The sequence below is a fragment of the Loxodonta africana genome, chromosome 14 (genome assembly GCF_030014295.1).
Source record: "Loxodonta africana isolate mLoxAfr1 chromosome 14, mLoxAfr1.hap2, whole genome shotgun sequence".
Taxonomy (NCBI): Eukaryota; Metazoa; Chordata; class Mammalia; order Proboscidea; family Elephantidae; genus Loxodonta; species Loxodonta africana.
In genome coordinates this window covers 16,646,808-16,671,377 of record NC_087355.1, presented here as the reverse complement: position 1 = coordinate 16,671,377, position 24,570 = coordinate 16,646,808, and the positions used below count along the sequence as shown (strand labels likewise).

The window sequence follows — 24,570 nt, the reverse complement described above, 5'->3', positions numbered from 1 at the left end:
CTGAATTGGTAAACAAGCCTCTAGGGGCAGAGTTTAGGCCAGAGATGGCAAATACTCCGGGCATATGCCACTATTCCTTTCCATAACAGGCATTACTAATTGATTATTGCACTCTTATCTCAGATTCCATCTGAACACAGCACTTAGGCAGCCTCTACCAATCAATCATGTTTAGCTTGAGATGAGAATTGTTACTAACCTTGGTTCTTCTCTATGTTCTGAACTATTTTGTGTGTAGGAGTAGATATAACACAGGCATTGTAGTCTGACACCTGTATGCCTTCAGACTAATCATTTAACCTCTTTGGTTAAATTTATTACATGGGTAAGGCCACCTAACTCAGAGTTGTTAGAAAAATTGGGATAATGTATATAAAGTACCCAGTATGATGCTACATAGTAGACATTTAATAAATGGTAACTATTATTATTATCATCATCATTATTATTATAAAATAATTTTAAAGCTAATGACTTGACAGTGGAGTTGGTGAAGAAGGAGTTGGTTGAAAGAAGGAAAGCATAGTGTTATATTTTGGGTTGAACCATATGATATTCAATTGTTTTGACCTACAGAAATGGCCATTTCTTCTAGTTCAACCTAATAGGTAATGATGTATTTCATTCAGAACACTTAATTGTTCCAACTGCATTAGATTCTTCCCTTCAAAGATAGTCCCCAGAGACATGCTCCCACCACTCAGTTGCAAAAGCATCCTCAAATCAGTTGTTAGAGTAAGCAATACAGCGAGTCACCTGGAGATGATGTTGAGGACCTGGTGTCTCGTTCCACTACCTGCTGTCACATAACCTCCTCATGCTTCAGGTTTCCCATCTATAGATTGGGAATAATTGTGCTTTCTTCAACAGCAATTTTGTGGAGATGAGAAGACATGATGAACGGGACAGCACTTTCAAAAATTAAAATCATGATCCCAAAATAAGGTATTACTAGTTTCAATAGGCTATGCCACTTGAGAAAACATCAGCATTCAACATTTAATTTTTAATCATATTTTTCTATAGAAACACTATACATAAAAGAATAGAGAATTCATGCAATCATGCCAGATGAGTATCAAAACTGATCTTGATGACACTCTCTAGTGGGTATTAGAACTACTAAATATGTAATGCATTGTCAGTAAAAATCATACGTCATGAAAGTGAAATAAGTGTGATAACAGGAATAGTAGGAACCGTTGTGTTTACAGTTGCCTCAAACATCAAGCTCTTACATTTACATCAGAAAGCATTCCCATTAGAGCAACTCACAAGGAAGACAGAGGGATTTCCTCCTTTCTTCCTTAAAGGTCTTTAAAATGGGTTAGGCAAGTTTGATTTTGGTATGGTTTTGCTTAAAGATAGGAATATAAATTTATGACCTCTCAAAGTCACTTTCAGACCCATAGCTTTAGCAATTCTAAGAAGGACTAGTTTCATTTTGCCTCCGAGGGAAACTCCTTTCCTGTGCCCTAAGCCAGGGCAATTGGTTGGTAAGGGAGGATAATGTTCCGATCAGCTACTAGCAAAGGTGAACGTGGCTCTGTACCCATCCTCAGGTTTTCTCCCCTTGTCCAGTGAACCTTGGCCAATGCAAGGCAATTGGGGAGGGTCACCTTCAGTCGGCCTCAAAGGCACTGTTGGTAGCTCCCACGTATTCAGATTTCTTCTTGTGCTTCATCCACATTTTCCGGAGGATGCTGGGGACACCGCAGGAAGCACTTCCTGTCAGTGGTAGGGAGGCTTCTGCTCCTTGGGGAAGGGCTGGATACTCTTCAGCCATCTTCTTGAGATGTCTGGAGCTAATGAAAGGCCAGGGGTGAGTGGGGAGGGCAGTCCCTTCACTGACCAGGGTTTTCATTTTCCCCTAGAGAAGAGTGGCCAGTGCTCTCTGCTCCTCTCCTAGCACAGTACATGACCAAGCTCTTCGTGGTTGGAGGGTCACTGCTGGGATCTCCACAGGAATGACTCCCCCGGGGTTAGCCTCACAAGGGGTGAGGAAGAAGGAGCCCCAGGGTACTTTGGCCTATGGGACCTGAGGTTCTGCTCCTGGCGCTGCCCTCCGTGTCTGACCTGTCAGAGCCTCTTAGGAGTAGTAAGGTACAAAGCATCTTTACTATGCTACTTTTCCATCCTTCCCTCCTCTATGCAAGCAATCTTTATCATTTTTTAAAATAAGTGTAACCTTGAATTTACTCTAATTATTTTTCAAAAATGCAAACATAGGATTTTAAAAAAAGTGCCACCTTAAAAAAAAAAACATAGGATTTAAAAAATGTGCCACCATAACCACTATGAAATCTTTCATCACCCCAAACAGAAACTCTGTACCCACTAAGCAATAACTTCCCTTAACCGTTCTCCCTGCTCCCAGTCTCTGTAACCACTGATGGACTTTCCATATCTATGAATTTGCCTATTCTAGATAGTTCATGTAAGGGAGATGCAATATTTGTCCTTTGGTATTGGACGTATTTCATTCAGCATACTGTTTTCAAGGGTCATCCGTGTTGTAGCGTGTATCAGAACTTCATTTTTCTTTTTGGATGAATGCTATTCCATTGTGTTTGTGTGTGTGTATCACATTTTGTACCTCCATTCATCTGTTTAAAAACACTTGGGTTGTTTCCACCTTTTGACTATCGAGAATAATACTCCAGTGAACACTGGTATACAAGTATCTGTTTGAGTCCCTGCTTTCAAATCTTTTGGGTCTATACCTATGAGTGGACTTGCTGGATCGTATGGTAATTCTATGTCTATGCAAACAATCTTCCTAGAAAGGGCAGATGTCAGAGCACCAACTATTGAAAGAGCATGATTTTTGGAATCATATACCCCTGGGGTTCAACCTAGCTGCTGATCTGGACCAAAGCTAACAGTAACACAGCAGTTATAAGGCTTGTTTAAAAGCCTTATCTTGTGTTTTACATACTTCTTTACCTGTGGGCAGCAGCCTTTGACCTAATTTCTGAGGCATTTCTGATACCAGTGTGCCTGTGCGAGGCTCTGAATGTGGCTCATGATTACACTCACCTAATTAGCCAAAAATCCTCCCAAACGAGACTTCTTCAAGACTGAAAAAGCTGGCATTAATGGACTGGAAACTATCACGAACACTTCAGCTTAGTCCTAGGGAAACAGTTGACCAGGCACTACAGAAAGCCAGGATTATTGCCCTCATTAAAAAGTAATTTACAGCTGGCATGGCTTTTGTTTTAGCATCTTGACTGCCTGCAAACAGGCCACCTGTTTCTCTTCTGCAAAGGATTAGGATGGTGGGGAGCCCTGCGGGTCGGAGCTGCGGGCCCAGCACTTACCCCTTTGTCATCACAGCACTCTTCTCAGAGCCTGTGGCTGCCGCCTCCACTGCCGCAGGGGCTTTTACTGAAATCCTGGGAACGGGGGGAATCTGTATAGGGAGGAGGGGTAAGGAATGTGAGGATGTCCCCATGTCCCCAACTCTGGCCCTGACTGGGGCCATGTGAAGAGGGGTGACTAAATTGTCTGAAGAACAATGAGCCTACAGCAATAGTTTCCATACCTCAATGGGCCGCAGACTCCCTGGAGGGCTTCTAAAAGCAGATTGGTGGGTTCCAGCCCAACTCCTGATTCTGCGGGTCTGAAGTGGGGCCTGAGAATTCGCATTTCTAAAAAGTTCCCAGGTGCTGACGACAATGTTAGCTGGAGGCCCCACTTTGAGAACGACTGATCTAGAGAAATGGCAACTCAGTCTCACCTGAGATCTCTGTCGCCCCCTTACTTCCTGCTCCTGTATCCAATTTGTTGTCACCTCCTGCAGATCCTTGCTTTGAAATACTGCCTGGATTACCCTGCTCTCCATTTCCACTGATAAAACTTTCAAGGGTCTGTCACCTGGGATCTTCTTGTTTCCTACCAGACTCACTAAATTCACCACATCACTCCTTAATCTAAAACCCATAAATACTCCCCACTCTACAGCGAACTTAGGCCAGCTCTGTACCTTGCTCTTCAGGGCTCCTCCACAGCAGCTTGCACCCGATCTGTGCAGCACCCCCTACTGTTATGCCCCTGCGGGCCTTCAGGGCTGGTCAGGCTGTTGTCTCCCCCAATGCCACCACACCCCAGTGCTTGTACACAGCTCTGCATCTTCTCTTGGCTTTTCCTTGACTGGATTGAGAGCTCACATCTTCCTGCCCTGGCTGGGTCCCAAGTGGATCTTTCTCTGTCCTGATGTCCCTGTAGCACTTTGAGTCTATCTGACATGTCTTGGCTTCCCACCAAGTGCATCCTTTTATGGTTCTCTGGTTGTTCCATATGTTTGTCCAGTATCCTCTTCCCCAGAAAGACTGCATGGCCCGGTTTGTGGCTCTTCTCAGCCCTTCCAAAAGAGGTGGTAAGTGCTCAAGCAATTCATATTAAATTGAAAATTCACTGATGGTCAGACCAATCCAGAGGTCAGTGGGCTTTGTCCCTCCACCCCAAGGCCCATCAAAGGCTTAAAGGCAGCACATTCCTGGAATTTCTGGGGCACCTCAAGCTGAGGGCACCGGTCTTTCCCACCCCGCGCCTGCCCTCCTGAGCTGGCCTACACTGCGGGCAGAGTTACTGCGCCACCTTGTGGCCCCTCCGGAGTTCTCACTCTTCCTCCTCAGGGGCCAACAACCTAAGAGAGCCACGCCCACCCTTCCTTCGCTCCGGAGGGAAGGGCCTCATTCCCCACTTCTTGTCTTTCTTTAGTCCAACCTCATTCGGTGGAGGTCAGTGTTGACTCAAATGTAGCTGCGCTGGTTGCGGGCTCTGGGCTGCTTTCAGGCCCTGGGATGATGGCCTCTGTGAGCTATAGGACCCAGCCCACATCTCAGGCCCAGGAGGGCGGGGGCCAGCCGGCCTCTTCCCTTCTCCATTTTACTATTGCCTCCCTCTGTAGCCGTGTCCCCAGCACCACCCTATCCCAGTCCACTTGCTCTGGCCTCCCAGCTGCGGCCACCTCGCTGCTAAGAGCGCTGTCTGAACTTGTCCACTTGCTGGGGGCAGCGAGACTCGAGACTTGCTCTTCCCCTTCACCTGGGTCATTCTGTGAGCCCTACAAAGGCAGCTGCTTGGCCTATCACAGCTTAACAACCATCCCCTGTGCAACAACCTAGGCTCCCCCATATACCCAGAGTACAAGATTGGGGCAGGGGGCTCCCTCAGAGAATAGCTTGTTCCATCCCTGTCGCTCTGTGTGGTTTTCGTAGCACAGTGATGGGTTGAATGGGATCTCTGCATTAAATTTCCTGCCAAGTCCACCAGTGAAACTCTCAACATCTCTGCATGATTTATTAAATAAGGACGAGGTGGCTGCCGACAGCCTTGCAAGTCTCTCCTAGTTCTGCCATTTTATGATTCTGTGAATCTTGAGAGCTATCAAAAAAGCCCAGAATTTCCTAGGCTGCCCTCAGCCTCACCTACAACTCCACCACTGACGGTGCTAACAGAGTGGGAGCTGACATTAATTCCCAGAAGAAAACCAAGGAGGTGTGTATTTTTCAGATTGATGCTGAGATGGACCTGGAGATGTGCCACCTGGATCCTCCTTCGAGGACCTTCCGGGTCAGCCTCCACTGCAGAGGGCCCCTGGCCCAAAGTCACGTGTTTCCTGGGTGGCTCCCACGTGGTGATGGAGCGAGGAGGGGACATAAAGGCTTGGCCGTTCTGGCATCACTCGAGACAACTCTGACGGGCAGTTCTCACCCTGAGCTCCCTGCTGGAGCTGTCCGGCCTGCATGATGGTTGGACTTCTCTCTTTCCTAAAGCCCACTTTCCCTCTCCCGTCATTGGTGTTGATCCCTAATACACATTTTGTACCCCAAACTCCACTGAGGTCTTGGTGGCTCAATGGTGGAATTCTCACCTTCCATGAGGGAGCCCTGGGTTCGGTTCCCTCCCAATGCACGTCATGTGCAGCCACCACTTGTCTGTCAGTGGAGGCTTGTCTGTTGCTATGATGCCGAATGTTTCAATGGAACTTCCAGACTAAGACTAGGGAGAAAGGCCTGGTGATCTACTTCTGAAAATCAACCAATGAAAACTCTATGGATTGCAAGGGAATATTGTCTGAGCCCCAGATGATCATAGGGATGGTGCAGGACTGGGCAGTGTTTTGTTGACCTTGATGGCAGCTGACAATAACCCCAATCTGATCTCAGTGTCAGCTTCCAGATACCCTGACCTGAGCAGATGTCCTCCAAAGGAGGCCCCCTCTCCTGAGATTTCTGCTGTTTTGTGTTTTTGCAGTGCTTGAGAACCTTACATCTCCTGACTCCTGTAGCTGTACTTGGGAATTAAAAAGGCGTTTCCACCTGGCAGGGACCTAAGCTGGAAACGAGTTCTTTCTCCCTTTGAAGAGATGTCCATTGGGTAATACCTTCTTCTGTTTGTCTGAGAGCTAAATTTCTGGCAAGAGAAACAGAAGCAGCTGGTGGGTGCCATGAGAACACAACACAGGGTCAACTGACAAGCTTTTAGGAGTAAGGAACCCTTGGTTAAGCTTTTCTAATAATTCTCAGGCCTGGAACAAAGGACAGTTAGTTAAAACAGACATAGTTGAAACAGGCACAGTGAGAAGTTTAGAGCATAACCAGGTACAGCTTTTACTTACCAAAGACTTCCCATATGCTCGGCTCCCACACAGACTGGATGATTTGGGATCGGAAAGCCCCACTGCAGAGTTGAACAGAGGCGGTAGTTACTCAGGGGTACTCTGTTCTGCCTCCCCTGTTTCTGCATCAATTATCCCATAACCAATCAACTACAAGCAGGGAATTACTAAGGGCCTCTGTAGCAGAAAAAACCAGGAAGTAGGGTCAGGCAATGGAGCAGCTGCCGGGTGGTATGGCCTGCACCTTGGCATTCTTGGATAGCACTGTTTCTGGGCACAGTAAGTGCTTGGAGAACAAGCCCTCACTCCCTCCTTGCCTGAGGTTCCCCTCACAAGGGGCCACCAGAAGTTAAGCCTCCACAGATGGGATTAATATTTAACATGATGCTCCTGACACCCCTCTTTTAGAATGAGCAGAGAACTCCTGCCCTCAGTGGGAAGTGCAGCCCCATTCCGTGGAAGGACTGGAGTTGATCAGATCAGAGTCCTGAGATTTGGGGGATGTATCTGGGGAGAAGCTTGCCTTTGTTCCTGATGTCTCAACATATTTCGGAGTAGCTTCAACCTAAAGCCTGCAGCTTCTAAGAATCCAGGTACTGAGCTGGAGTAGTTGGCAATAGGTAGAGGAAGGTTGGCTTCAAGCCAGTCCTCTCGTGGGGCAGATGTTCCAGCACTAGCCCCATCCTATTGCACTCCAGCATATAGGAATAAAACACCCCCCCTCAAGGAAACATCTCAATATCAATAAAATGAAAACTTATGAGATTACCCAGACCAAGCCATACTACACAGTAACCTGGCATAAGTCATCATAATAGCAGCACATATTTCCGAGTATCTACTGTGTGTCTCAGGCACTGTACTGAGTGCAAAGCATGTAAATAGTATCTCATTTAATCCTCACAACAACCCTAACAGGTAGCTATGATAACTGTTCCCATTTTCTAGATGAGGAAACTGAGGCTTTAGAGACACATAAAAGTTATGGTGAAGCCAGGCAAGGATGATGTAAGGGAATGGCAAGCTGACCTCTTTGGTAGTCTTATGGGGCTAGGGAAGCTTAACTGAAGGTCTCCAGCCCAGTCTGGAAGGAGGTGGAATTTGCTGGGTGAAGAGACACAAGGAGAGCCATCTCACAGAGAGGACAGCATCGGTGAAGGTCCAGGGGAATGGAACGGAGCAGACACAGAATCACACCGCAGCTCAGGATGGCTCTGAGTAACAGGATGCTGGGGGCAAGGAGGCAGCCCTGGAGGCTGCAGAGGAGGGATGGGCCCTGAAGGGCCTTGAGCATGGTCTCCTGAGAGTAGGGAGCAATGAGGCCCTGAGACAGGTTTGTGTCTAAAAAGGCCTCTGGTAGCCTTGTAGAGGGAGGGTGGACTACAGGCTAGGGGCCAGGGTTGGCTGCTACCCACAGGGGACAAAGTGAGCCTGAGCCAGGTACAGAGAAGGCGAGATAAGAAATATCTAGGAGCTGACCCTCTCAGTGTCTACTGTGTGAGGGGTGGGGTGGGAGATGGATGGGGAGGTGGTGGGGGAAACACCCCAGCACTTGGCTGGAGTGGGATGGTGGCCTAGCTGAGATGGGAAGAGAGCTACGAACAAGTGGATACTGAGATGCTGAGGACATCTTGGTGGAAGTTCCAGCAGGCAGCAAAAGAGGGCACGGCACTCCCTACATCCTCCCAGCCGAACCTCACAGGCCCAGGAGGTGTGACTGTACCTTTTCCAGGCACCTGAGGCTCAGGTGCTTGAGGCCTCATGGAGAGAATTTGTCAGCTGGGTCCCTGTATTCTAATTTCCCGTGATGTCCAGAGTATCCCAGAACATGCTTCTTCTGTGTGAGAAGGCTACAGCACCCAGGAGCCTTCTCCTACAGCTCAGAAAAGCCAAACCACCAGATCTGAGATCTGAGCTCTGAGACTGCTTTGTGTTTCAGGTGTGCCTCCTTCTGATGGTAGAATGGGAGACAACAGGTCCACCGGGATCTGGCTTTGCTAAAAACCCTCCCTCTCTCCCACACCTCTGGGTCTATCAGCTTGGGGGAGCTGAAGAAGTTGAACCCATGCCCAGCTCAATCTTTGTTTTCTTTTTTAAACCTGACTAGCACATTGCCTGCATGAGCTGACTGTCACATGTTGGGCAGATTCTCTACATTTCATAATTAACTGCTCTTGAATCGACGGCAGTGGGTTTTGTCTTACAAAATAAAGGACAGGCTCGGGCAGTACAATTCTCCACCACCTATTTAGAAAGGAATGGAAGTGACTCTTCACACGAGACAGCTGGGAAGACGTATCTCTCTGGGGGAAGAGGCGATAGCCAGGGAGTCAGGAGACCTGAGATTTCATCTGGGCTCTGTTGCTAATGAGCAGTGCAACCTTGAGTAGGTCAAACAGTTTCTATGGCTTCAGTTTTCTCTTCTGTAAATTTTTTTTGGGGGAGGGGAGGACCAAGGAGGAGTTGCAGTGGAGCAGTGGTTCTCAACCTTCAGCATGCAGCAGAATCACCTGATGTTGTTAGTTGACCTTGAGTCAGTCCTGACTCCCGGCAGCCCCATGTGCTCCAGAGTAGAGGGTCTCCATATGGTTTTCTTGGCTGCAATCTTAACAGAAGCAGATCGCCAGGGCTTTTCTTCTGCGTACTACTGGGTGTGTTCCAACCATCAACCTTTATGTTAGCAGTTGAGGTCAAACCACCACCTAGGGACCTGTGAATTACCTGGAAGGCTTGTTAAAACCAGATTGCTGGGTCCCTCCCCAGAATTTCTGATTTAGTAGGCCTGGGGTGGGAGCCAAAACTTCAACAAGTTCCCAGGTGATGCTGCTTCTGCTGCTCAGGGGACCACACACTGAGAACCCCCACACTAGATGATCACTAGGTCCTTGCTACTCATCATTACGGAGCTTGTTAGATACATAAAATCTCAGTCCCACCGAGCCCTACTCAATTAAAATCTGCATTCAAACAAGATTCCCAGGTGATTCTTTAGCACATTAAAATTTGAGAAGCATGGCTCTAAATTTCCTTTATGATTTTGTAGTGAAGAAAAATATTCTGTCTCTTTCTCTTTCTACACACATACACCCACTCACCTATATATAGACACAGACAAAAACCTATCTCCTCTTCATTTGCATGTGACAGATTGTGGTTTTCCTAATGCTTTCATTCTACAAACATATATGTATATGTAATAGCTTAATTAGAGAATGAAGCTCGATTTATGAGTTCTTATAAGTAGGATCATAAGAACAAGATCAAAGAAACCTTAGAGGCCTATGAAAGGGGAAAGAGTGAAAAGATGGAAGAATGGGCAAAAAGGTGGAAAAATGAGTCTTATTTCAGTTCTTGTAACATACAGACAACATTGTCGACACCCAAAGGCTTTGAGGACACTCCAGACTTTCTGTTGTGTAGTTTTAGAAATAAAATATGAATAATTTTAAGCTGCGGGACATAACAGAAATAACTGAAACCAGCAATTAAAGGCAAAATGCCGTGTAGGCTTTAGTGGGCTAGCCACAGATTCCTATTTGGGCTGCTTGAGATGGAAGTCATTTTTATGATAGTATTGGAAATAATACTATAATGTTGCCAGTTTTCAAAACAAATTTGCTCTTCAATTCTTTTTATAGATTGTTGAAATAGTCTGTTATTCAAATTTAAAATGATAAGATTTTAAAACGGCAGTTTTTGAAGAGCCTGTGTAATTAAATTACACTGAGTCCCTAGTGGTATAGATAGATGGTCAATGTGCTCCACAGCTAACTGAAAAGTTGGAGGTTCAAGTCCACCCAGAGGTGCCTTGGAATGAAGGCCTGATGATCCACTACGGAAAAATCACCCATTGACAGCCCTATGGCACACAGGTCTACCCTGACATATGTGAGGTTGCCATGAGTTAAAATTGACTCCAGGGCAACTGGTTTACTGGTGGTGTGACTACACCCTCCCCCCGTGTCTGTCCAATAAATAATTCATGCTTCCTTTGCTTTATGGGTCCTGTCTATGCTGGCTACCATTTTTCTCTCCTTGGAGAGCATGATGGTTTTCACCTCCCACTGGAGACAGCACTGCTTCCTTCGAACAATACAGCAATGAAAACATCTCTACTCATTACACGCCCAGAACCAAGTCTTTGATCTTTAGAACGTCTTACAGGTGGAAGGTGTAATGTGGCGATGCTGTGGGCCAGGCTCAGAGCAGGTGCTTTCACAGCATTTACGTGGAAAAAAAAAAAAAATCATCCCCACACCACAAGTGCCCTGCTCACATGGGGTGATTAAGGGCGCCGGGAGGGCAGATCCTGCCTGCAGCTGTTTTCTTAGGAGCGTAATTGGCTGCAAGTAGGTGGTTGCTCCCCCCGCCCCCGGGAGGTCCGGGAACTTCTGGCCAGGACGAACTCACTGGGTCTGGCGGGGGTCTTGGCGGCATGGGGTCCTTGCTGCCGTGCGTTCTGGAGCCTGCCAAACCTGCGGGCCTCGCCGTCGCGGCCCTGGAGGCGGTCACTGCGATGGGGCAACAGCTCCAAGGGCCGAGGCGCGTAGAGATCCGACTCTATCACCACCTGAGAGGAGAAGGAGGGTCAGTCAGCTTACTAGTCTCCTGGAACCTCGGGGCTGACGGCCAAGGCCCAGGACCGTAGCTCTGCAGACGATCCTGTGTTGGCCATGCGTTTTTGGCACCTTCCCTACTCTAGTGAATGCTAGGGGCAGTCAAAAACCTGGGTAGACAACTGTTCATAAACAGATACTGTTTGTTTTTTTTTTTTCTTTTTTTACTTCAGACTGCCACATGGTACCACGGTGCCAAAAACGGTGGTATTGGGAGTTTCTCAACTTCAGCCCCCTCACAAAGTCAGGACCCTGAGCCACAGGCCAAAAATCTTGGTGGCGGGACAAGTGGTTTGACAACGTGATGGACTATTTCTCAAGTGAGGAAATTGTGAACTTAAAGTCTTGGTAGGTAAGTGGAAGCCCTTCTTCACAGGGGGCAGCTCTGTGGAGGCTCTAGTTGAGGGAAGGTCTGGGGAGAGCAGGCCTCCCTGATTCACGTATTTTAAAAAAGAAACTTCTGGCAAACAGAGCAGGCATGGTCCCTAGAGCTCACACTTCACTTCTTCCATGTGTTTGCCAGTGTGGTGGGGTGGGGAGGACAAGTTCTACACCACGTTTGGTTTGGTTTAAGTGGAAAGGCCGAGGGCTGAATAGTAAGGCATTGTTACAGATTGAATAATGTCCCCCAAAAGGATATGTTAAAGTCCTAATCCTTGAAGTCATATGTGTGACTGTGACCTTGTTTGGACATAGGGTCTTAGAAGATGTTGTCAGTTAGGTTAACACGAGGTCATACTGGAGGAGGGTGTGTCCTAATCCTATAAAACCCATTGTTGTAGAGTTGATTCCAACTCATAGAGACTCTGTAGGACAGAGTGGAGCTGTCCTGTAGGGTTTCCAAGGAGCAGCTGGTGGATTTGAACAGCTGACCTTTTGGTTAGCAGCTGTAGCTCTTAACAATTGCTCCATTAGGGCTCCTAATCCTATGTAACCCTTATGAAAGGGAAGAGAGAAATGGAGACTACAGTGGCCATGTGAAGATGCACCTACATGTCAAGGAATGCCAAGGATCTCAGACCATCGCCAGAAGCTAGGAGGGAAGCATGGGACAATTTCTCAGAGCCCTCAGAAGGAATCAATACGGCCAACACCCCAATTTTGGGCTCTCAGAGCTTTCTCAGCTTTCAGAACTGTGAGGCAATAAATTTCTACTCTTATAAACCACCTAGTTCGTGGTAGTTTGTTACGACAGTCACAGGAAACCAATACAGGTGTATTCAGAAGGATACATTTGATATACTTTGGTTATAATTACCTGTTGAATAGTTATTTTGGGAAGTACATTAAGGGGAGCTACCATTTTTGGTCAGGACCCACCAAAAAGCGCCTTAAAATCATGACTAAAAACACTTAAATCATTGAAATAATTTAAATGTAAAAACTTGACACAAGTAGTACTGGCCGTTTTATCTCGATCCAGGGAGTCGATAAGGAACCTTAGCAGGCTTTGGCTCATATCCAGCATATTTTTATTTATACTCAGGACACTGGGCTCATTTACTCTGAATTTCCTCACTCTGTGAAGCTCGTTAGAACCTCCAGTTGCACATTGCACCTCCACTGAGGTTCGCATTTTGCCATGCTCTTGCTTGCTTGTTCTGTCCACAGATATCTGACGAGAACCTGATCTGCCACATCCTGGGGACACGGAGGTTCCTGTGAGTGAGGGGGACCATCTCAGCCCTTACAGTCTAGCCTTGCACAAGCCTCCCTCAGTTGTCCATGTATAACAATTGCATGGCTTTTGGAAGATGCTGGAGCAAAAAAGGTTGAATTTTGTGTACGTTAACAGGGTAGTATTTCAACTCTGCGGAAAGATTAGATCTTTAATAAATTATTGTTGGAATAAACGTTAGGCTATGGGGAAAACGAATCCCTGTGCACACTCTTGACCTGGACAGAACAAAAATTTATGTAAAAGAATCCCACTAGAATAAAATAGGCTGAGTAAAACATTTGGTAAATGTGATGGGGAATCACCCCTACATAATAGAACACTTACAAACCAATAAAGATGGAAAAAAACAAAAAACAGGGGGCAAAAACATGAGTGGGTAATTTATAGCAGAAATACAGATAGCCAATAAACATGAAAAGTTGCTCGACAACTAATTATTAAATCAATGTAAATTAAAACAGTCATTTTTTTCTCCTATTAGATTGTCAGTGTCAGTGACGAAGGTGATTCTGTTTGGGGTCAGGCAGACCAGACTTCAACTTCCAGTTGTGGCGCTTAGTGGCTCTGTGGAAAGGGGATATTCCTTCCTCCCTTGCTGCCCCAAGCATACTGAATGTCTGAGACTCAGTAGATTTGAGGAGCACAGCTTGCTGTGTTCTCTGGGCCACACATTTGCCTACAGCATCTGAGAGTGGCTTCAGATCTTCTGAACGCCACAGTCCCATGCCTCCCACAGGGTCAAATCAGAGAAGCTGTCACTCTTTGCTTCCGTTTACTGCAACTATTCCTTTGCTTAGAAAACTAATCTATACCAAATTTGACCTTATCTGGGTCAGGAAATTAACTCTTCCTGGGCCAATTTTAGAACCCAGACTCATTCATCTGGGCCTTTGGAGAAAGCGGACCACAATTCAGGCATATTTAGGAGTCATCGTTGGGACTAGGGAACTGGGGGAGGGGTGGGATGTGATGGAGGTTAACAATAAGGTAGGGGGAGGTGAAAGAAGGGTTTGATGCTGAGGTATTCCTTTTCCGGGTCAGCAAACTGCCTGCTGAAAGAAGGGGCTGTGCTAGTGCAACAAGCTTAACTCCAGTAAATTGATGTTCCCCTGCTGGTCTTAGAGAGGTCAGAGATAGAAAAGAAACACAAAAGCCCCGGATTCCCATCTGCTGATATCTTTGATTCTCGTTTCTGTTTGCCAGCCTAAGGGGCTGGTAAACAAAACAAAAAAACCAAACCTGTTGCCATTGTTGATTTTTACTCATAGCAACCCTATAGGACAGAATAGGGTTTCCAAGGTTGTAGTCTTTACAGAAACCGACTGCCACGTCTTTCTCCCATGGAGCAACTGGTGGGTTGGAACCACCAACCTTTTGGTTAGAAGCTGAGTGCTTAACCACTACACCACCAGGGTTCCTTAGGGGGTTGGTAGAGAGAAAGACAGGCAAGAGACCCAGGTGATGGAGAATCATCATGATTTGGGGCTAAAGGAATCCCTAGAAATCTTCTACCCAATTCTCTTATTTATCACATAAGGGAATAGTCCAAGAGAGGCTGTGTGTCTTACTCAAGGTCACAGAGCTCTAAGGGGCAGAGCCAGGACTAGAAGCATGGTTCCTTGACTCCCAAATGAATGCTCTTCCTAATACCCACAGAAGTGCCTACAACCAGTTAACAATTTTAAGTGCTGATTTCTCAGGGCATTTTGAAAAATCAGGAGATCGCCAGGCAAACCCCTTCTCCAAAAGATGGAAATCTGGGGAGACTGTTACATTTGCAATCTCATGTCTCCATCTTTCCTAATGATGGCCCACTGCTTGTTAGGAAAGGGGCTGGGACTCATGGTTAACCTGGCTCCATTAGCTGCCAAGCTGTACTGACCCACACGTTTTTGCCTAGGTTTATTCCCTTGAGCCACTTCTGTGATGTCGGTGGGCATTGGGATGATCAGGCCAATAAAACTGCCAAAGGACCTGGAAAAACAAAAACAAACAAAACAAAGGCAGACTGGTGAGACTGAGACTGTCTAGAGAAGAAACTGTGTGGCTGTACCCTGGGTTCAGAAGAAAGAATAACTCGAGTCCACAGGGAGGAGAAGACTGATGCCAAGTATGGTTCAGAGAGGGAAGAGACATTGACCTCCAGGACTCTGACCTCCAGCTATGTGGTAGCCTAAGGGGTTGGAATAGATCCAAGTAAGAATTTGGGGCTGAAGAAGGTTGTAAACATTGGTAGAGCAGTTGCAAAATACAGAAGGTTTTCTTGGGCAAGATGACCAATTGCTTTCAGGTTGCCAAATTGCGGAAGGCACAAAGGAACCCGAGTGGAAGCAAAAGACCACTTGCTGAGGACACAAGAAATCAGAGCATTCTTTCTTCTTTGGGACTCACTTTCCCCATCTGTAAAGTGAAGGGTTTGGATTAAGAGACCCTATCCTGTCTCTTCTAGTTTGAATGGTCTTTGCGGCTGGGACTGAGTTTTACAAGCAGAGGATGAGTTAGGCTAACTTGTTAGGGGAAATGTGCTCAAAAGGTCGGAGGGTGTTTCTAAGATGTTCCACCTGGAAGAAGATTGAATCTTTGAAGATAAGAGCTGATTTTTTTTTTTTTTTGGCATGGGATTTTATTATTATCATTGTTGTACTTTAGATGAAGGTTTACCAAACAAACTAGTTTCTCATTAAACAATTATTACACATATTGTTTTGTGACATTGGTTACCAACCCCACAACGTGTCAACACTCTACTTTCTCAACCTTGGGTTCCCAGTCACGAGCTTTCCTGTCCCCTCATGCCTTCTAGCTCTTGCCTCTGGGCTGGTGTGCCCCTTTAGTCTTGTTTTGTTTTATCTTTGGCTGTAGGGTAAACCTCAGGAGTGACTTCAGAACTGAGTTGAAAGTGTGTCCGGTGGCCACTGATTTTTTTTAATTAAAATTCTGATCTGATTTTTTAATCAAAAGCAATTTTTATATGTATTCATGTATTTGAATCATTTTTTTTTCTCTGAATAAAAATATTTTTGAGAGCGGAAACCATAAACCACAAGCTGATCAGTCTTTCTCAAAAATTTCCACTCCCAGGGGACCTGAGAACATGCTCCTAAAAAGTACCCAGCTGAAAGCAGGACTCATTTTTTAAATCTTAAAAAGTCTTGATTTTGCATTGTGTTCCTTAATAAATCAATATTAAAAAATAAAATAGTATTTTATCTCCCAAATGTTGAAGTTAGTTGGATATTACAGGAGGCTGTGCCCCATGTCTCGGTGGCTTTGTGTATCTCATCTGTCTATGGACTCATGTCTGCCACTGAGAGTTATGTCATTTATATGGGTTCTAAATCTCCTGTGACGTTTCTTCCCTAGAACCTTCTTTAATTACTGGAAAGTATAATGATTTAGTTTCTTTTATAACCATCTTTCTGACCTTGTAAAGCCACTTGGTATTTGGGTAAGGATTGATCTGGACACGTGGAGGGAAGTGTGGTTTAAGATTAGAAAGTCAAGGCAAGAGCTTGGTTGTGAAGTAAATATTCCTAATTCCTAAGAGATACTCCTTGAGTCATGAATGACTTGTGGCTACTTCATATCTAGAGTAAAGCCAAACTCAAAACCTTTGACTGAAAGACCAAGGACTCTGTTGTGAAACTAAACTATCAACGATCTACAAACATTTCCTTTCCCTTCCATTATTGGGAATATCTCACTCTTGCTCCTCAAAAGTTTGGAGCATTTTCCTGCTAGACTGTGGCCTTTAGTTTTCAAGGACCATAAGAAAGATCAGAATTTTTTCTATCCATTAAAAGCCCGTCTCTTCCTTAATACATCTTCTCCTCACTTATTGACTATCTCATTATCTGACATTTTACACTTACGACAATAGTAAAAAAAATCTGACTATTTTGTTCATTAATGATGTACATCTGATAGTAACAAGTGCCAAGATGCTAGGTGAGAGTAACACTGACTGTGATAGTTAAGGTTACGTGTCAGCTTGGCTGGGACATGATTCTCAGTAGTTTGGCAGTTACATGATAATGTAATTTGGCAGTTTTATGTAATGATGTTGTCATCCTCCATTTTTAACATAATATCGATTTTTGCATAATAGCCTGGTCTTTGGAACCTAACCATATGGATAAGTGAAGAATGGTGGTAAATAAATGTTTTCAAGAGTCCTGAAAAAGGACATAACAACTAACAAAAAAATGAGCAAAAACCGTGAGCAAGAAGTCAGTAGAAAAAATATTGAGATGATCAATAAATCTATAAAAAGAATTATAGAACTATAAATTAAAACAAAGATTTTTATCTATCAGATTGTCAAAGATTAACAAGATTGATACCATAATTCTAGAGTATTCTGAACAAGGAACTTTAAAAAACATAGTTGTTAGGAATTTGGTAAAGACTAAAATTTTTTCAATATTTATATCCTCTGACCCAGCATTTTCATATTTATCCTCAAAAACTTTCCCATAAGAGCATGCACATATATTTAAAAATATTTCTTGTGGCATTGTTTGTAATAGAAAAAATGGAAAAATTCCATTTATTGATGATTTGGTTCAATTATGTATCTAGAAAATTTCCGACTTGGTTGGGTAAATAAATAGATTGATACAATGGTATGCTATGCAGCCACTATAAAGAATGTGGTTGATCTATATATACTAACTGGCATGGAAAGATGTTCAAGTTTGATTAAATAAAAAAAAGCAAATTGCAAAATAGTATTATGTGACAATAAAACATAATAAGTATATGATAGTATATGGGAAATTTTCACTTAAAAGAACACCAGAGATTACTGAATGTTCAGTATGTGTCAGGCTCTGGACTAAGCACTTTACGTGTCTTAAGTCGTTTGCTCCTTCCAATGACTCTTGAGATATGTGCTCTTATTATCCCCATTTTAATTTAAGGAGTTGAGTCCCTGAGTGGTTAGGCAACTTGTCCAAGCTTGTGAAGCTAGAAACTGGTAGAACTAGGATTTAAACCCAGGCAATCTGACGTTTGACACTGCAGGAGAAAGACCTAGAGATCTGCTTCTGTAAAGACTGCAGACTAGAAAACTCTATGGGGCAGTTCTACTCTGGCATATGGGATTGCTATGAGCTGGAAATCAACTCAGTGGTACCCAACAACAACAATTTGGCTCTAAAGTCTACATATTTAACCACTATGCTGTAGAGCTTCTCAGGATTTTCTGTGTATAAAACTCCACCCATTGCCGTTGAATCAATTCCAACTCATAGCGACCCTATAGGACAGAGTAGAACTGCCCCATAGAGTTTCCAAGGAGTGCCTGGTGGATTCGAACTGCCGACCTTTTGGTTAGCAGCCATAGCACTTAACTACTATGCCACTGGAGTTTCATATATATAGTCTCTCTATATAAACATATATACACAGACATATCTTCGTAATATTTGAAATTTTATAATTGGCATGTACTGCTTTTAAGGGGCCCTGGTGGAACAGTGGTTAAAGTGCTCAGCCATTAACCAAAAGGTCAGCAGTTCAAACCCACCAGCTGCTCTATGGGAGAAAGAGGTGCCAGTCTACTTCTGTACAGATTTTTTTGTGTGCATTAGGTGAGAGTTTATGGAGCAATTTAGATCCTCATTTGATAGTTTGTACATCAAGTGCTTTATGGCCTTGGCTTCATTCCCCACAATATGTCAGCACTCTCCCCATTTCCACCCTGGGTTCCCCATTTCCTTTCTTCCTGATTTTCTACCCCTTCCTGCCTTCTTATCTTTGCTTTTGGGCGAATACTGCCCTTTTGATCTCTTGGAATTGATTGTGCTAAGGAGCATGTCCCTCTTGGGTGTTACTGTTTATTTTATGGGTTTTTTGTTATTTGGCTGGAAGGTGGTATCCGGATGCTTCTGTAAAGATCTACAGCCTTGGACACCCTATGGGTGCAGTTCTTCTCTGTGGCATAGGGTCATCGTGAGTTGGAGTCGACTCAATGGCCTTGGGTTATGTACTACTTTTGCAATTAAAAAAGTAATAACTGTATAAAAACAACAGCAGCCAAAACCCTCTCATTCCCAGGACACTGGTTTAAAGTTGTTATTTTTTTTTTAAATGGAGAATAGGCTTTTAAAACCCAAGATACCTAAAAAATCAAAATCATAGCCTATGAAAAGTTATGATGGAGAGAAGCAGAAACTCCAGTATAATCAAGAAGAAACAATTTAGCAGTTGACATTTTGAAATAGAGTGCAGAGATGAATCGACAATATTTATATAAATAAATTTGTATATAAAATGAGAAACGCACAGCATCATTAGGCTATGAAGACACGTAAATTAATTTTCAGGTGAGGCATATGCTTATTGTAGCAGAACATAATACAGAAAAATGAAAGCCGATGTTGGTGAGGTCGGAGATACACAGGTAGCATTGCTGGAAGTCTGGAATTGTTCAGAACTTCTGGAAAGCAGTCTGGCAATATGGGAGAAAACTGTAAGCAGAAACCATTTTAAAACATTGTTATTCTGTCCCCTGTATCTAGCACAGTGCCTCATACATAGGAAGGACACAAATATCCGATGGGTGAATGAATGAATGAATGAAGTGATACTTATCCTTTCACCTACTTGAGGGCTATACACCAAGAAATTAACCCAAAAGAAAATTGTAGCATTTTGAACAAAGAGGTTCATTGCACTGCTGCTTATAAGACTGAAAAAATGGAATGTTACAAATGCCACCAATAAGAGAATATCTAGGTTAGGGATGCTATAGCCACATTGCGGGCTGTTTAAAAGAGAAAGAAATGTGCATATAAAATAAGGTTTACTCTCTCTGCTTGGGAAAAATGGAAGAATAGAGGTTCAATTCAAGACTAGTGTTTGGTTGACATTTGTAAATTCCTGGGGTTAAGTGAAGGAGTGTAGCCGCAACTACACAGGAACTAGAAAGCCCTCCTGATTATTAACAGCAGGGTAGAGAGACGGAAGGAGCTGGACATTGCTGGTTTTTTGTGTGTGTGTGGACATTGCTTTTTTAATGAAAGCCAATCAAAAACCAAAACCAAACCCGCTGCGGTTTAGTCAATTCCAACTCATAGCGACCCTATAGGACAGAGCAGAACTGCCCCATAGAGTTTCCGAGGAGCACCTGGTGGATTCAAACGGCCGAACTTTTTGGTTAGCAGCTGTAGCTCTTAACCAATATGCCACCAAGGGTTTCTGAAAGCCAACCAGAGGAGATCAAAATTGAAGTGTTCTTACATTCTTGGCCAAGAGGTGTTGCGAGCTTTTGACTCTTCTTCTGGCTGGGCTGGATGCTGAAAAGAGAGATAAAGAAATGGTTTTAGAAAACGCCATGAGGGCAATGGAGCTCCAGTAACAATGTTAAGAAGCTTTTGGCTTTGCAGCGGGCAGGGGCATAGAGGAGGTAGAGCTGGAAGAGAGGCAGGATTCAATGGCATTTTATTAAGGTGTTACTTGTCAGTAAAGGTATGCATTTTGTTGAAAATGGAGACGCCCAGTCTTCTCTTTTCCACATTGCTGCTAGAATGTCTACCTAGAACTGACGTTCCACCGTGTCACTGCCCTGCTTAAACTTGAAGTGACTTCTTACATATCACAGAAGCGATCAGATGAGTGTCGCTATCGTTATCTGCCTGCAAAGCACCTGCAGCAGGAAGCCCCGGAGTACAGCCCACTGGTTGGTAGCCAGGGCTCCTGACTCTGTAGACTTGGGTGCGAATCCTAATGGACCACTTGTCTGTTGTGTGACTCAGGCAAAACTACTCAACCTCTCTCAATCTCACTCTCCTCATCTGTAAGACAAGGATAAGATAATGGCGCCTGCCTCAGGGGGCTGTGGCAAGGATTAAAAGAACTAACCTTTATAAAACCCTAGGCTGGTGTCTGGCATAGAGTGTGCCCAGGAAGTGGTGGTGGCTATTTTCCTCTTTTTTTTTCCCCTGTAGGATAAGGATGGGCAGAAGGCATAAGTGATGACTCCCACATACTGCAGCATTCAGTTAAGATTTCACTTTCTGGAACTTTCCCCATTTCCTCCTACTGCTCCCCTGCTCGCCTCACACCCCCCTCCTCATTGTTTTTATTATAGATCTCCACTTATCCCCAGGGGACTTATTTTGAAAGCTGTGATACTGTTCACCCCAGAATTTAACCCACTCTGGTATGCTTCAGGAAATAACATCTGGTACGACTTCTTAGTAAAACCACAGTTTTTATCTTCTGTATTTACTGTGAATTGCTGTCTATATAATCTTTCCCTTGAAGGGCTTTCTCTCTCTCTAAAAACCAAAACAAACCCATTGCTTTCAACTCGATTCTGACTCATAGCGACCCTATGGGATAGAGTAAAACTGCCCCATAGGATTTCCGAGGCTGTAAATCTTTACGGAAGCAGACTGCCACATCTTTCTCCCGCCAGGCAGCTGGTGGGTTCGAACTGCAGAACCTTAGGTTAGCAGCTGAGTGCTTTAACCACTGTACCATTAGGGCTTGTCCTTCTCTCTCTCTCTCAGATAAAAATACACAATTGTCCTCAGGTAAGAATTGACCTTTATCTTGTGCTTTTAAAAAAATACTTAAGCAACACCATAGCATTTGCCGTTGCCATATTTCTGTGGGGTGTTAAGATGGTTTGGTTAAAAGACATGTAGATATTAGGTGGAATTCTATGTGTGTGTGCATATGTTGGAAAGGAAGCACCGAGAGCCTTGCCGCTTGATGGCTTGGGAGAAGGCAAGATGAGGCAAAGCAAGAAGTGGGAAGAGGTGGACTTCATCCATTTATGATCTAATGTAAACCTACAAATACACCTTCTCTAGAGAACATCTTCCTCCCGCCCACTGAAATGTCCATGAACACCCATGAGCACTTGGTTTAATATCAAGAGGTGACCATGAATGAAAATGGGAAGAAAGGAAAGGAGGATTAAACATTCATCTTTGACTGAACATATTGATATAAATACAGAATAAAAATAGAAATTGCTTTGTAAGTTACACATTTAATGGTGCTTACTACATGCCAGGTGCTGTTCTAGATGTTTTATATATTAACTCATTTATTTCTCATAATAACCCTGGGAGGTGGGCTCTATTTCTCCCTTTCAGAGAAGCAGAAACTTAGGCGCAGAGAGGTTAAGTACTTTGCCCAAGGTCACACGGCAGCTTATTAAGACTACTCTAATTTTTTTTTAAACAAATGGAGCCAAGGTCCTTTTTGAACAGTTTTATTTAAGTGAAGTGTGACATTGCTCCTGAATTGCATAATAAGCTTTTAATTAAAAAGGGAACTACAGCTTTGACTTTTCCCCCTTAAAAATTTTTAAATGGATAAAATTAAAGAAAACAGACACATTTTTAACATTTTCAGATTTGCTTCACAAATTTTTTCCCCCATATAAAAGAAATAAAAAATTAGAGGTAAAGGTGAGGTCTCCTTTCTATTCTCCCTTAATTCTCCTTCCTTCCCTCCCAGAGCTACTGAGATCCCCAGTTCTATCTGTGTCTTTCCAGTCTATGTTTTCCTACTTTTCTACATGTATGTATATATTGTATTGCATATATACAATACATAGTTTGTTTTGTGTCCAAATTTATATATATGTTATCATACATATATAATCTTTCAGCCTGTGTTTTTCTTGAGATATATGTATGTCCATATACATAGATCTGGTTTGTTCCCCCTGACCTGACTGTGGAGTATTCCATAGTATGATGATACCCTGCTTTATCCATTCCCCTGTTAATGGATGTTTAGGTTTGTTTGTTTTCAATTTCTCCTTCTTAGAATCAATGCCCCTATGAACATACATGTGTCCAAGTTTCCCTGGGCTCTTTACATACCCAAAAGTAGGACTGCTAGGTCAGAGGTCACCTTGGACTTTTCCAGGTACATTTAGAAGTCTCCAGACAGAATTCCAACTCCTGCACACGGTCAGGCTCCTAGCTCTTTTTCCTCTTTCTCTCTTTAAGCGAGATGGCTAAAGCTTAATTTACGTTCTGCTGTATGTCTCTTTGTGGCCAGGCTCAGAGGCCCCCCCATCTCTTTGTGGCCAGGCTCAGAGGCCCCCCTTCCCCTCAGCAATGGCTCTGTTGGTGGCTGATACGGGAAGGAGGAAGAAAGGAGTTCTTTGAATGGGAAGTCACAACACCAGCAAACATCCGGCCCACTTCATTCATGCCTGACAATGGGACCAGGGGCTCAGCCAAATCACAGGCTCTCCCGGGAAAACAGAGCTGCAGGGCAAGGATGGAGGTGTCAGGAGAGAGGACCACCTTTGGACGGGTGAAGGACCTTTCCAGAACTGAGCAAATAGAGTCCACTGAGCCCTCACAGAAAGCCCCTCCCTGGGACTGAACACAGTTCACCCTGAGCACAAGGACTTATAAGTCGAGATTCTCCCCTCATACCTTTCTGGCAGCTCTAGTTCCAGGTTGAGTTTGGGAGGGTGGCTCTGGGGTTCTGTGGAGAGGCCGAACGGGGGTCAGGGGACAACCTGTCTGCTTCTTTGGACTTTAGGCCACCGCTGAGAGGATTTCTCCTCACATTACATGGCACAGTTTGGAATCATACTTTGAGCCAGCTGGTTCTCATTTCAGAACCCATTTGCCACTTGAGAAAATGAAAGACTCTCCTTAGCTGCCCTGGGAATTTTGTTTTCGTCTCTGTTCTCTAAAACAACGGCTTGCTGTCACCATCACAATTTGCTGTCATATAGGCACATTGGGTTGCCTGCATTGAATAAAGTGAAACAGGGAGTCATTTCACTGTGCTCATTTTCCTCAGATGGATTGTTTCTCAATGATTGATGCTCATCCACGTGCCTCCTTTTCAGAAAAAATAAATACATAAATAATAAAATACCATTAAAACCGAGAACCCATCAGCCCTCAGAGCCCTGAGAGTAACACAGTAAAAAGCATGGGATTGTCTGAGCCTCCTGCATAAGCGGTCACATCCAAGCAGCACAGCCAAGGACAATTGTACTCACCCTTGGAAGGAATCACGGTGGTGAAAACTTCTATATTCTCATCACTGCAGCTGTAAATCTGATGCATCGTGTCTGCCGTCTCTCCCCAAAGTGCTGGGGGCTTGGGGCCTCGCTCCGAAGCCCTAGTCGAGAGGTTTCCTAATCCAATCTGGCTCGGGGATCATTGTGCCGGCCACAAAAGACAGGCTCAGCTCTGATCTCATCTCATTCCAGAGTCTTCACTGCAACATTTTCTAATCCCATCTGTCTTTTTTTTTTTTTTTTTTGTGAATCCTATTATTGCAAACCTTTGATTGAGCGTGGAGGCTTAGTCCCCTCCCCTGCTAGGAGGTATTTAACATTTTTATTTTGCCGTGTCTGCCGCAGTGAATTTGGAAGTCTTTTGTCAAGTGATGATGAAGTGAAATCGCCTACTCGGATAGCACCAAGCCTGGCTGGAGAATTTCGTCAAAAAGAAAGCATGAATTTTGGTTACCAGCAATTCTCCTTCTCATTTCAGAAATGAAGGGGCTTTTTTTTTTTTTTTTTGCCTTCTTCCAGGAGAACTGGATATTCAGTACTTTGTCATGTGTTAACTTGGCTTCCTTCAAAGTTTCTATTTTAAACAAAAGGACTGTTTCTCCAGAGCGCATTTGCTTATGTCAGT

At 44.2% G+C, this 24,570-nt stretch overlaps 1 protein-coding gene across 1 annotated transcript; it reads right to left on the bottom strand.

The window, feature by feature from the left end:
• Positions 1-1,074: 1,074 nt before the first annotated feature.
• VXN (vexin) lies at positions 1,075-24,160 on the bottom strand. The gene is made up of 6 exons (XM_064267767.1): positions 23,925-24,160; positions 20,171-20,226; positions 11,039-11,198; positions 6,629-6,690; positions 3,324-3,415; positions 1,075-1,805 (listed from the first exon to the last, which is right to left on the bottom strand). Exons 1-6 carry the CDS (start codon positions 23,989-23,991, stop codon positions 1,622-1,624), a joined length of 621 nt encoding a protein of 206 aa, XP_064123837.1. The 5' UTR covers positions 23,992-24,160; the 3' UTR covers positions 1,075-1,621.
• Positions 24,161-24,570: the final 410 nt, after the last annotated feature.

Bases quoted from the DNA above. Each gene is read 5' to 3' on its own strand.
- VXN (XM_064267767.1), bottom strand. From the start codon at position 23,991: ATGCATCAGATTTACAGCTGCAGTGATGAGAATATAGAAGTTTTCACC. The intron at 3,416-6,628 runs GTAAGTAAAAGC...CTCCCTATACAG, and splicing joins GAGCATATGGGAAGTCTTTG to ATTCCCCCCGTTCCCAGGAT. The intron at 1,806-3,323 runs GTAAGTGCTGGG...GCCTTTCATTAG, and splicing joins AGTGCTGTGATGACAAAGGG to CTCCAGACATCTCAAGAAGA.